Genomic DNA, 14,554 nt, shown 5'->3' with positions numbered 1-14,554 from the left:
AAGCAAATTACCCTGATTAAATGACTATTTTGAGGTCATTTCTCCATGTAAATCACTTTAGCTGTTTATTATTTCACTATAACAAAACACTCTGAAACAGGACTCTCTGTACTATGCATAGGTGACTTTGACAATAACATATTTCGCACTGTAGCTGAAGTTGAAGTGTGGAACTACACTTCTCTACAAATACAATAAGTTATGCTGATTTCAAGGTGTTTTTGTTCTTTCTGAGTCCTTAGACTTGATTTTCCCGTAGAGCTGCAAATAGAAATGCAGTTGTCTGTTTTAGCCTCTTCTTTTGAACAACTGCTCTGTTTTTGAATTGGTTATCCAATGGGTGCCAACACTGCTTTGTTTAAAAAGAGTTTTAAGGGCTCAGATTATTGCCATTTCTAAATCCGCACCTGTATTTTCCCATTTTGGAGCTCAAGGAACAGGTAGTCCTCGTTCCCAGCAGCCAGGAGTAGCAGCCCACTTCGTCGACTTGTCTTGAACTTTAGTGACAACTGGAAGGTGGAGACATCTTGGAAGGCGTTTAAATGACAGAAGCTGTCCCCAAAGTAGGATTCTGTGAAGAGTGAATGTAGGTTATCTGAAAGTATAATATATGGATCATGTTATCCTATACATCAAAGACATTTCTGTTTTTATACCCCGGATACATACACGGACACTTATTTTCTTTCACTTTGCACCATATGTCTTGTTTGTCATTTCTCTAGGAAAAGGCACCAAAACTTTTGTAGCTAAACATAAAATAGCCTCATTTGCATGATCATTTGCATTGTCTGCACTGTGGAAGCATAACATGGCCTACTACAGTGGCCCACACAAAAAGACACCTGCACAGGATGACACATTATCAACTCATCCTACAGCTGTTGACTGGCAACTCCCTGAATTCTGATGTGGAAGTTTGGCGAAACCAATTAGAGGAGCATTTTTTAATACAGTCTCATTTTACAGTGCAACGTTCTCAGGCACTGATTTCTATATTATCAGGTGTCCTCCAGCTGCTCCTGGCTGAAGAGGAGCTCCTGTGGCCTCAAAGGGATTCTCTCACTGAGACATCAGTCATTACCCCTGCGGAGATTTTTCCGGGCACATAGAGTCATGGGGAGCAGGATTTCCCAGGCTTGAGCTGTCTCATTTTCAATGATATGCTAATTCAGCCACCTGCCCCGGACTGTGCTCTCTCGAGCCCTTGACAAAATGTAAACCGGGGAGGAAGTCAATTATTTTCCAGTGCACATGCTCTGAAATTAAACTGGACCACCTCCAACAACCCGTTTCCTCAGCCATGGGTTTTCCATGGCTTTAGCCAAGAGATATAGAATTAGTCGCCCACTTGCCATCACAAGGGTGATAGTCCAAGACACAGACGCTCACAGTGAAGAAAGCAATGTTCTGATCGGCCAGTGCTAATGCTTTGGAATATTTGGAATAGTCCAGCAGCGAGATAGAGACAGTGTTGTGTCAAAGTTCATAAATTCCTGGGAGATCATGAGGGACAAAATGTTCCCTCAAAATCAGCAGCAGCATTAACTAACCTAGCAGGCTTCATGCGATAGGGCATTAAGGAGAGGAGAAGAAAATATGACAGGCTCGAGAATTCACATTCATAACTATAAATGGAAAAAAGTACTTTCTCAGGGCTGAAACAAATGAGTGTGTGTGTGTCTGTAAAGGACAGCCTATGTCTGGGTTGCGTCTACATTAATGTCATGCTGCCAACTTCAAAACACTGAAGGCTAACTTTGTCCTTTTGTCTCTCATCCTGTAAGTGAGCCTTTCCATTGCGGATCTGCAACAAACATTGAAAATGTAAACAAAGACAATCATTTTGATGTCAGCAAGAACGAAAGCAAAGCTTTTATCGTCACGCCCACGGTTCTGCGTTTTAACTAAGAGGCATTTAGTTTTGGGTCCAGGGCTGCTCTGTCATGAACAAAGTCAGTGATGAATGGTCTAAGCACAAGGCCAAGCACACAGAGAGACTTTTTGCAGTCACAGAAACGCCACGGATATCACACGTGGATTTGACATTATCACATGTTAAACTTTGTAATACATACTGTGTGAATAACAACAAAGAAAAGTGAAAGAAATCACAATGACAATGAAACCAGCCCTGACAACTCAACAAGGAAATGTTACAGAACATGGAAATGTCATTTGTACAAGAGAGTTGGACGAAATTGTTGTAGTTACACATCATTCATTTGCAAAATGTCACTTTTTGGAGTCTATTGTCGTTAGCTGTTACTGACTGCGCCAGAGGCTATTATAGAACAGTTCAGAGAGTTTTTGGTAAAGCTAAGGTATTCTAAATGAAATACTAGTGCTAATTGCATAGGACCCTCTAGGCTGAAACTGAAAAATGGGGGAACAGAATCTTTTCTTACAGGCAATTGCATTAACAAAGAAAATCGCAATGAGCTCCATGGTTCTTAAACCCGAGCTTTTGTTGGATTGTTCACTGAGCATGGGGATAAAAAGCTGAAGGAGAGAGCGATGCCAAGACAATTCTGCCTGGGGATTTTCTGGTTCAAATTCAGCTTGCTGCTGTTGCCTTCAGGAAAAAGGAGCACATTTTCTAATGATACACACAAAAGCTTTACTCTCTGCAGTGTACCTGGACCTGGAATTCATTAGTTCTCCATCTAAGCTGTGTAAAGCTCTGTGTAGAATAGGCTTCACGTAGGAAAAGCACATTTTCAACATGCTATCTGTATAAATGTCTCGCTCTGTGGCACTTCTTTTGTCTCTGCACCCTTGGTGAAACCTGTTCAGTGTTAACAGTTCCTAATATGTTTGCAAAGAGATACCTCCAGGATGACAGAAAATGAATTGTACATCACACAAACCTCCTCTCTTCTCTTTTCCTGCAGTGTAAGACTAAGCCACAGTCTCCATCTTCCAGGCACTCAGTGCTGGATGTAGATGGGAACTAGCTGAGGGGATTTTGCTGACAAGGCATCATCATACAGAAAGGAACATCATTGCTCCCAAAGGATGTAAGCTGGAGCTGTGGCTCTTCTGCCACACTTGGTGTCAGTCTGTGTGTTGAAGTTTAACCACCCAAGAGCACAGTCTCTGATAAGCTTCAACTACCACACCTCCCCCTTAACAGCACTTTAACACAAACCATTCTGTGTCAAGCAGAATCCTGGTCTCAGGCCAATGCAGATGGCTATAATTTGATGACTGACTGCTCTTGTATTTATAATGCTCGGAGGAAACTGAGTCTTCCTCCCTTTTAAGAATCGCTGGATGAATTACCCTTTTGTCTTCCTCTCCCTTTCCTCCTCCTCTTCTCTATCCTCTTTTGGTCCCAGGCTAGTGACACATGTCCGGAAAAGCTATAGGGAAGAGAGACACGCTGACCACAAGTGCCGGAGACAGTGAGAAGACTTTGTGTCCTGTGACATGTCCGTACTGATCAGTCAGAATCGCTTTAGTCCTACTTTAAGTGAGTGTGAAGATGTGGCAGATACACATGAACTAAGGATTCAGGGTGCTAAATGACTCATTACAGTCACTCAAGGAAATCTTTAAACTATATGCAGAAAATTGTGAAAACTGATATCCTTGAACTTTGTATTAACTGCATAAACAGAATAATGCTATTTTATTTATTGTACTTATTCTGTTTGTTTGAAATATTTAGCAGAAGAAAGGACCTTGTGTGTGGTTCTCTTCTCAAATGTTGTCATGGTAACACTGCTTGGAATCCAAACAAACCACCTACTTGCGTAACCCATGGTTAAGCTATGGTTAGATTGACTATAAATAGAGGTTATGTTTGCCATTTCTTTCCTTTGCTGGGTTTTGCCTACTGCAACAGGGCATGATGGCTCAAGGATATGAAAAATAGAGTCTGCTAACCACAGACAGAACCTGAGAGCTTATAAGTGCAATATTGTTTTTGCCACATGGCAACTCAGTCATTACCACGAAACAATTATAATCCTTTGCAAGGGTCAATAGCACTTAGACCTGTGGTAAACATTTGTTTTCTAATTGTGTCTGCAGACAGCTCAATGTACTGTTAGGATTTGGAAGAGAACAGGAGAAGTTGCACATTACAACTAATCAGCTGAGTGAACAGCCTTGATAATTTATTGTTATTTATCAAACCAAAATGCCAAGTATCAGCTGTGAGTATTTCAAATATCATAGTGGAAGAGGATGGATGGCGTTTCAACACTGCACTAAAGCTGCAACCTTTCTTTAAATGGATTTCTTTACTATCCTTTACTACAGTTACAGAGCCTGTGTTTCATATGCCCACCATCCACCCCAGCCACCTCCCTCCAATTCTTTGCTTTGACAGATGCTAAATAAAATATGCTGCTGAGCATAATCAAAGCAGCATTAAATAATTAACATAATATTCTTAATATACCATAAGTTTGATATAGGGTGTGCTGTAAGTCATAACTATATGTCAGAACCAACTTGTTGGGAGCATCAAACTCCAGCTGTTGGCCCCACCCAGCCAGGAGGTTCAAATCAAGAATCTTCCTGTTGTAAGACAAGAGTGCTAACCACTGGATGACATTGTCATCCCTCAATAAACATTCAGATTCACTATATTAATACAGATTTCAAAAAAAAAAAATTTCCAACAGAAGAAAAATGTTCTTAAAATGTCTCCAAAAGTTCATTCTGTTCATCTGGACGTAACGTTTTCAGTGGGAGAAACGTTTCGTCACTCATCCAAGTAACTTCTTCAGTCTCAGCTGAGTGCAGGTTTCCCCAATCTTATAAACAGTACATTTGCATAATGACTGAAACCAGCCCACTGAAGGAACAAAACACTACGTCTAGATGAACAGAATCAACTTTTGGAGATTTACTTACCTGGATGATTGAGGATGCATCAAGACGTTCTTAAAATGTTCTCAGGAAGTGAGCATTTTGGCAAAAACATTTAGAGACTCTGAATACAGCACTCTCCATAAGACAATAGTCCTAGCTCCAGTGCTTTTAAACAGCAGAGAGCTGAGCCACAACTCTACATACTTTGACAGTGCTGCTTTATGAGGATCCCTTCCAGACTTTTCAGAAGTCACCAGGGACACACTTTTACAGGCTTTAAGGAGCCATTTCTCAGACCCAGCTATGCTAGCGTGAAAGCAGGCTGCATAATTCTAGCCCCCTCCCTCCCTTTCAAATCCCTATCCACTTCTGCATCCCTCTGAGACACTCCAATCACAGCCAGATTGAAGAGGTACAATACTTAAAAAAAGGCTTGTGGAGGCCACAGCTGGAAGCCTCCTCCCTGGCAATAACCTACAACTTTTCAGGCTGTCTCTCTATAAAACGCACGCTTACAAAACAGACAAGGGGTAGCGGCAGCAACGAAAAATTATGACCTTTCTCTGTGAAAAGAGAATGGAAGTGCAATGTAATTTTAGCTTAGGTAAATGGACTTGTGACAAAGCGTGGAGTGGAGGATGTGAAAGACTCATGCTGTCTGGATTTGTGCTCTGCTCTGAAAAGCTTGGTCTCCATGCAGAATGAAAGGAAAAGCACTCCCTTTGGAATGACATAAAAGTGGTAGTGTCTTTAATTAGTGTAACTGAAGACTTTCCAATATTCCAATAAACAAACAAACAAACAAACAAACAAACAAACAAACAAACAAACAAACAAACAAACAAACAAACAAACAAACAAACAAACAAACAAACAAACAAATAAATAAATAAAAACACATAAAACTGACAGAGATATTTCTATCTGTCTTTTTATACCCATTTGTTTAGTTTAAGAAGGAAAAAAAGCAGGATAACTCAGGGCTTATAGGGGAGTACCCTACCACTGCGTAACATCCAATCCCATGACTGGAAAGCCAAAGAACAGTCTTGTTGTATACTCCAGAAAGTTGCCACGAACGCCTTTTTACAGCATGTACACTCTCTTGCACAGCTTTCAGGGAAAATATCCCCTCAAAAGTTGGGCTTCATTACCCTGAAATGCTAACTGAACTCTTTCAGGCCACAGCAGACAAAGATATATTATGGTAGTTTAAAAGCACACAATGGGACATTCTCAAATTTTCAAGCTATGCTTTTCCTGAATTTCAATTTTCCAACCACTAAGGTGTTTGATTAATTTGCAGGCTCTTGGCTCCTAAAACTCTGCTAAAAGACTTGTGATCCTAATGACTTCAGTTGATGATCTCACTCACCAAACAGCATTGTAAGACAAACATAGCCATGAACGGATGCATTGTAGTGATTTGGGGCTCTGCTGTAGTTTATGACTGACTAATACAAAGCGTGCCACTGTCAGCCCAGCTGAGCTACGGAAACCATGGTCAAGGTCCCGCACAGTGAGTCCTGTTAAAATAATCTCTCCGTGACATCAGAGGAGTGGACCGCCCCATAGGATTTCAACCTGCAATCCCCCTAACAATAAATGGACCTCACTACGCCTGAGCACACACACTTTCTTTTGTCATGTTTTGAAAGAGATATTCTAATGTGTGATTATTTATACATGTAGCTATGCCTTTCTCTGTTTTCCCTCAGCTCCTGAAATTGTTTATGGAGCTGAAGGACATTTAATGAAGTCTCACATGTGAGAAGTGACTGCAACAGTGTGTCAAGGGAGCAGACAGGAAGGAAAAAATTGCACACAAACTATCAAATCTAAGACTTTTTTTTACAGTGATATCTTTCGCATCGTTCGGTAAAGAAAGTGTACTGTCCTTCTGTGCTTTCACATCTGAAATCTAATTAGAGGCCAACTGAGGATTTTCATTAACCTACAGTGCTTGATTGAAAAGAAGCTTAAAGGTGAAAAAAAAACAAACTGAGAGCGCAGCATGTAATGGATGGGTAGCTAGAATGGTTGGGCCTTTTTCCCCCCACAGCATTGATGGACCAAAGAGTAATAGCAGCAGGAAATTAGCACACAGTTAAGTACAGCCTCTTAAGTTTCTAACATTTACAATGTCAACACAAAATGGGAGCGCAAAGACGTTCTGTGTCCTGTTGTTGTGTCGTGATTAGCACGGATAATTAAACTAAATTATTTTAATGTCGGTTATTTTAAGCCCCTGTTTCAAAGTGTGATACCACATCATACCCAGGTTAAAGTCTGGATTTAATTAATAGACATCATAAACCCCTAATTTTCCCATGACAGAATTCCCCCCCCCCCCTATCATTATGATTTATCTGATACAGCCTATATCAGTATGCTGATATGAGTCCACATTGAAGTCCATCTCTGGAGGAAACTTTTTCAGTTTTCAGTTACATTTTCCTCAGGTTTAGTCAACAAATTAGCTTACCAGGTTTTGAAAAAAGATCACGGTTAATATTAAATGGAACCTTTTAGCAACTTTTCATCCACCTCTTGGGGAACTTCTCTTGGCAGAAGCCCTGAAGTGGGGCTTATGCTCGGTTTTGGACATACACAACTGCAGGCTCCATGGACCAGTAGCCATTCCTGTTATATTTCTTTTAAGTCCACTGGAAGACCAGCTGAAGGGTGCATGGGTAGTTGGCACATGGTAGTGCAGTCTCTGTGCAGATGAATCCAAAATTACCCAGTATGTGGCTGTCTGCTTGGAGCCTCCTGCTCATCATCTGGTGATGAAATTTGCATCACTGCACACTTGTTTTTTTACTTTTTATTTTTAATCTCTCTTGGGTTATCCTCAGAAACCAAAAAATCTACTGGAAGTACATGCATCAGCTTATTTCCTGAATGTACTGTGTTTACTTTAATGAGGCAAAAGAGGTGTTTAGAAAGTATTTTTTTAAAAATATTTTTTATATACCGCTTTCTTTATTCTTTATCACACTTGCTATATATGTGTTTAAAAACAGTTAAATCGAAGTTTTAAATCTTAAACACACCTATTTGTTTTTTTTTGAGAGAAAGCTAATCTGCCTCAAGTATGGTGGAGCTGGAGCCAGAGGTTAGTTAGCATAGCTTAGCATAAAAGCATGAAGCTGGAAAAAGTCATTAGTTTTGATAACAGTAAATGCCAACATATCTCTACCTCAGTGCTCCACAAAGAAATTTTAGTTTGCATATAAATGCTACAAGTTGAAGGGCATATGGCTAATATATGTAGCAGCATAGCAGGCTAAGCTAAACAGCGCCTGCTCTCAGTTCATTTAGCTTACACAGAATTCAAATAGGCTCTTGCCCCCAATTTTTCACTTATATCAACTGAGTAGAGAGCATCTTGGTGAAAGGAGACATTTTGGCATTCTTTTCAGTTTGCAGGCTTTGTTAGATAAGTAGTCACAAGGGGCCTGTGTTTCTATGTTGCACCTCAACTCTCCCCCTACAGTTAATATTTCTCTTAATATCTCCAAACTATGCTCTTGAGGTTTGTGTCTTCTGTTGTGCCTTGGGTTTTAATGTTTTCACAATACATATGGCTGGTATGCTGTTGCACACTACTGAGAGTGCCTAAGGCACTTTTGGAACTGCCACAATTGAAGTATGAATAAGAAGAGAAGACGTGACAGCACCAGCGTTTGGTCGTGTAATTTCCACAGCCACACTTTTTTTGGGGGTATTGAAAGTACATGTCTGCGTGTTTGCTCTCATCCTAATTCTTTTATCGTTAACAGTCATTTCTGACAGTATCAATAGCTCCATTCAGCTTTCGCACTGAGTACCCTCGTGACTGCAGTTATGAGTACGATTGCATGCATCAGTCACTCCTCCACTAATTATCAGCATGACATTGGCTTTTCAGTGCCTTGGAACGTACTTTGCTGAATAGCAGTTCACTGTCATAAATCATTCCACTTATATGTCAGCACAGGGAATGAGATTTAGCACCTTAAACCAAGAAACCTTGCTCAGCTGGGGTCCAGTGCCTGGGAACACTAGATAGAAATGGCTTTATGTTCCAGACAGATCAGTTAAATTATTTTTATGTCTTTCTCTCATTTGGGTCTCACTGATTCAAAACAGAAAATGACTTGTCAATTTTATGTGGTCCTGGCTGCAACTTCACCTCATGCTATATAGCAGACAAGGTATGTCATTTTACATTGGGAGCCACATACTTTGATCTTAAGTGGGCCGGACCTAGGATGGGAAAAAGTGCAATTTCAAAAGAATGCCTTGTGTACATTAAAGAAGACGTCTTGGCTTGTTTTTGCCCAGGTTGTCCTGTAATTATAAAATATAAAGTTTTTGTTAATTAAAAAAAAAAGTTCTACAGGAACTTTTCTGTCATTTAATTATTTAATTAATATTTAATTATAATAGTGTGGTTATAAAAAACCATGGAGGAAGTCTTTATGTAAGGAAGAAATACAGTTAAAAGTGCAAAAATGTACAAATTCCTTCACAGGCCTTATGGTTGACACCCCTGTAACAGACAATACAAAATTGGATTTATTTAGTTGTAAGGTGGATAGTATTCAAACTCTTGGTACCTTTTAATTTTATGTCAGTTACCCAAAACGCCACATTTTTCTCTCCTCACAATAGTTAAATGTTGAAAGGAGCCTTTGTCACATCAGTTTCAACCTTCACAGCTACACACTCTTTCCATGACCAAATCTAAAGGTGAGGCTTATCTGTAAATGAGGCCTCTAGTCTCTAAAGAGGGGGAACTTGTGATACAGAGGTTGCAGTGTAGGGGCCTCTCAAAACCCATATCCGGCTTTAAACCAGGTCTGCAGACTCAGTGTGTGTTTGAGATCAGAGTGTCACATTAGCTCCATAATGAGAACCAGCTGAAGGCACACACCACCAGACTGACCCTTTCCAGCTCAGACTGCCCCCACCTTCATTTCCCTACCACCCTCGCAGCCGTACCCCAGATAAATGCTTTATCCAGATGCTTTCTCTGAAACCCTTCCATCAACTGGCGTTACTCTAAACCGTCTTAGTGCACACACCCAAAAACAGAAGTACACGGTGCAAACATAAACACCCATACTCACCCTTGCACCTATTAGTGGCTATGAGCACACGCACACACGCTTTCCCTCCCTTTGCCACGGGTTAAGGATCTCACAAGCTAACAGCCATTCCTTCTGTGCCCGCTGGCTGAGTCAGCCCTCCGTCTCCCGCCATTCAGATAAATGTTTTCCACCAGGCTACCGTTGAAGAGGCCCACCCTGCTCCACCCAGCTCCTTTTCTCCAACTGTCTTTTGGGAAAATGTTACTAGCGCTCCCTACCCCCCAACCCCAAACCTCTCTTTAGCATCCCTCTGTGCAGAACTCACTCTTCCTCAGCCCCACAGCCTTCAGTCCAAAGTAAACAGCATTTAACATGGAAAGCCCGGAAACGCTGCGCAACAACTTAAACAGCAGTCTAATGTCCCAGCTCCAACAAATACATCTATTTCATTTTTCCACAGTTCTGCAGGGTTTGGTTTTATTATTGAAGCACTGGCTTGAAGATGGATAATACTGGTTCTTAGTGGAAAAATTTTAGTAGCAGGCATAATAGACGAGGAGGAACGCACAGGGGATTTGGACTTTATACTCAACTACATACTACAGTACTGCTCAGCTGGTAAATTTGATTTGTAGAAAAAAAAAGAATACATTTTAGGATTTTATGTAATCCTAAGATTTATTGTGTCCTTACAGGATTATTTCAAGCAAATACAAATATGGCTGAAACCAAAATATTCAAAATAGACCAGTGTGAAAAATATATTTATTCAACCCTTTATTAGGGCTCCAGCAATGCTGAGCATAATTAGATACACACACCTAGAGGGTCTCTCTCTCTCACTCTCTCTCTCACACACACACACTTGCCCAGATCTGTCTTTGCGCACAAACCAGCAACCTTCTGATCACCTTCTTTTTCTCAGTGAGAACACTGACATCTGTCCAGTCACAGCACGCCTGCCTACACAAAACAGGGAAGGCTACGCATTAAAGGCAAACACTGGTTTTGCTGGATCTTAACATTCATGCCACATCAGTGGTAATGGTTTAAACATGTGGTGACAAAACTGACCCGGGGGAGGGGAAACAGAACCCGTGAGCTTGCCAAGTCAATCAATGACGGCGGCCACTCCGCGCACCGCAGTTAGCCTGAGGGGACGTCGTGGCAACATGCATCCTCTAACACAAGCCACTGTTTACTGTACATAACTCACACCCTTTGGCAGTTGTGTCGTGCGTGGATGTAGCAACAGTACAAGTCCAACACTATAATCTGTGATGACTATAACAACCCTTCATATTGCCCTTCTCTCATAGAGCCATCTGCCTTTCAAAGCAAAATCTTTAAGACCACTTTTAGTTGAAATATCTGCCGGCCATTTTTCTTCACCTCCAAATATTGTTATTCACATATAGGCTTGCAACATTTGACACTACAGTAAAGGATAAAAGCAGGGTGGCCACTGTGTCTTACCCATAATCCAAATGTGTTATTTGAGCAACAAACCACTACCATCTACTGTATAACCAACATGCTATTCCTAAAAAGTTTTTATATTTAGACAATATAGAGGGCTGTCACAGAAACCAAAGAGTCTAAGAGAGAAAGACAAGTAGGCCAGTCAAACGATGTTGAGAGATCATGTTCAGGCAGGTGAAACAACCTAAGTTTGAAACAGAAAGACTGGCTTAAGAAAGACAAAAACGATACTAATGTTTAATGGAGTTTTTGATGCCATTCAAGATCCAAGATATTTTGCAGTTGCAAACAAAGTGACAAATTAAGTTTTCCTTTTAGAAATTTGAATGAAAAACCCATGCTACTTTTTTTTTGTTATCAGTTGAATCTGTTTGGTTTCTTGTGTGAAAGGACTAACTTGTGACAAAGGTCATGAGTCAGAATTGACGCCACAGTGCCACGAGTTTGTAAGCAGCATAGCTCACCGCACCTCAGAGATGCCTTGCAGACAGAAAGCAGAAAAAAACAAAACAAAAAAACTTTAGAAAGACAAACGCTTTCAGAGGAAGAATATGATGAAAAAGAAACCGAGTGAATGTTGTATCTGGAAAACAAAACAAAAAGTCTTCAGAAATCCAAAGAGTGAGCACAGAAAGAGATACATCAGAGAGCTTTTTCTGTTTGTTGTTTCTTCAAGTTGGCATGGAACTTCAGCAGATTGACAGAGGTTCTTATTACCTATAATTTGCATTTAGATGACAACAAGAGCAGGGAGTTTGAATTGAGTGTTGTTCCAACAACTACTTCTCAGCTCCAACAGATGTAATTACAAGTAATGCACCTCATTGCATGTGTCTGATTACAATGCTATTTCTTCATTTTATCTGAGGGAAGTTGCTCATAAGCATCCTTTGTGCATCATCCCCCACCTCCCAACCGTGCACGGCTGATTGAGCTAAATGCTTTTCACTCTGTTAGAAACTACCATATGTATTGCAGATGACTGAGGAGAAATCAAACATCCTCCCATACTGTACCACCTACCTCTTGCATGACAGCAGATCACAGCAGTTACTGTTGGAGTTGACTGCTTTTTAACTTCAGAAATGATCTATGGTAGTGTGTGTCCTGAAAGTGAAACTCTTTTAGAGCAGTCAAAGATATGTCTGAATTGCCAGAACCCAGGATACAAAGTCTTACAGACTGTGACAGCTGAATGTAACCACAGGTAAGCTCAGAAGTGATCTTAAAAGAGACAAAAAAGCCTTTGTTGGTGCATGAGAAGTGAACATTTGAACCTTTTTTTATGGAATCATCCTGTGAAAACACTTATTAGAAAACTATTAAACATTAAGATGGCATTTATAAAGCATTTCTCCTCCCTAGTATGTAACTAATAGAATGGATATAAAGTGTTGCTTAATAAGCTTATAGACAAACAAATTATTTAGGCTATGTCAATGGTTCATCATATCTTTAATAACTAAAGTGTGAGATGACAGTTTGTTGGAAGTGTGTCTTGGTGAATTTAGCCCAGTTGAGCTGTGTTGAGCTAACCAGCTAATTAGCCTTGCAGCCCTGTTGTCCATTGTTGTGTTAGCACGGCGGCATCTATTTTCCCAATTTTGATAGGTGAAGTTGACTTTACATTATTGTCTTTAAATCTTTAGTTAATGTTGCATATTTCTGCCTTAATAAATTGAATGGGAATTTTAAATATGAATTGCAACTTTGTTTATTTGATGATTAAATAAAAGATCAAAAAATCATGACTGCTGCACTAAACACAAGTACTGTATCAATGTGTGGATTTACTAATCTATTAGAGTGGTATTTTGAGAGTTGATTTTATATTCCTTATGGCCATTTAATATAGGTAACTATTTATTTCATGCAGTAGTAAAACTGGGGTTTTGATATTCCATGCAAATACCATTTGTTTTGGGATTGTCTTTGACAAAGGAAATAGAAAGCCATACCTGAACTTGATCGATTTCTTACCCCGAGGAGCTGCTCTGATTTTTTATTATGCTGGAGAAGGAGACCATCCATTACTTTTTTACGCTTGAATTCACCTGTTTGAACACGACTGGACAACTTCACTTCTTTGTTTGATTTAGGAGCACTTTGGAACTGAACCATACAGGACACTGACTTGCCTCGCCAAAGCTGTCTACATATCAGAGGAAACTTGATGAATAAACTAATGATATTCCAAACACTTTACAGCACTTTGCATTTAATCAGACCTATTAATCTCTGACTCTCCTCCACAGTCTATATGTGCCCCGTCTTCGTCCCCTCATCCCCAACCGGTCGTGGCAGGTGGTTGTCCCTCCCTGAGCCTGGGTCTGCTGGAGGTTTCTTCTTCTTCTAAAAGGGAGTTTTTTCTTCCCACTGTGGCCAAGTGCTTGCTCACAGAGGGTCATCTGAGTGGGGAGTTTACTCCCATATTATTGTAGGGTCTTTAAGTTACAATGTAAAATACTGTTTATATAAAACAACAGTTGTTGTCATTTGGCACTGTACAAGTAAAACTAAGCTGAATTCAGTTGAGATCCAAGAGATATTTTCCCACACAGTTTATTACACCTACACTTGTGAAGGTCTGTGAAATATTCCCCATTGGTTTGGGATATTCTTATTCATGTTTACTTTAAATGAAGATGCTTCAATATATTTATGTCACGTTACCCTGGAGCTCTCATTGTACCTACAATTTACTATTGCAGCATTTTTGTATGTTCTGCATCACTTTGTACCTTGTCTGGTTCCTTTTTCAATTAGGAAGATAGCTGAGACTTGGCTGAAATTATTCAGATTTATGTATAAAAAGAATTGAAAAAAGAAGCAGTTCATGGTAATAAAATGGGTCAAAATATATAGTTGATGAAAGTTTTAAAAATCCTATGTTTAGTTTAATGAGGCACTCTTTTAGAGGTAAGAGTTCAATAAATAAAAGGATTTCATGTTTGTTTATTGTGCAGCGGAAGAGAGTTTGGTTGATATGAAAAGGTAAAGTTCATTCGTCTTTAAAGGTATAAAACTGGGCATACACTGTGCGATTTTTTTTCAGTCGCGTTATTCAGCTCCTGCTCAAACTGTACAATTGAATCGCAGGGGTGAGAAGTTCTAAGGTCACGATGCAGGGTCTCACACTATACGGCCCGACACTCTGATGTGACCTG

General features: G+C 40.0%; 1 protein-coding gene across 1 annotated transcript in view; it reads right to left on the bottom strand.

Annotated features, from left to right (window-relative positions):
• The window catches only part of cspg4 (chondroitin sulfate proteoglycan 4), a 73,116-nt gene that overhangs the window by 29,136 nt on the left and 29,426 nt on the right, over positions 1–14,554 (bottom strand). The window contains exon 2 of the mRNA XM_086299346.1: positions 408–571. Coding sequence (XP_086155472.1) covers positions 408–571 — 164 coding nt within the window. The remainder of the gene's footprint in view (positions 1–407; positions 572–14,554) is intronic.

Source organism: Aulonocara sp. 'chitande type north' Nkhata Bay, linkage group LG7 (genome assembly GCF_057382095.1).
Source record: "Aulonocara sp. 'chitande type north' Nkhata Bay isolate Kocher_YH1m ecotype deep benthic linkage group LG7, A_spYH_male_GT1.1, whole genome shotgun sequence".
NCBI classification, from domain to species: Eukaryota; Metazoa; Chordata; class Actinopteri; order Cichliformes; family Cichlidae; genus Aulonocara; species Aulonocara sp. 'chitande type north' Nkhata Bay.
This window is presented reverse-complemented; position numbering and strand designations above follow the sequence as displayed.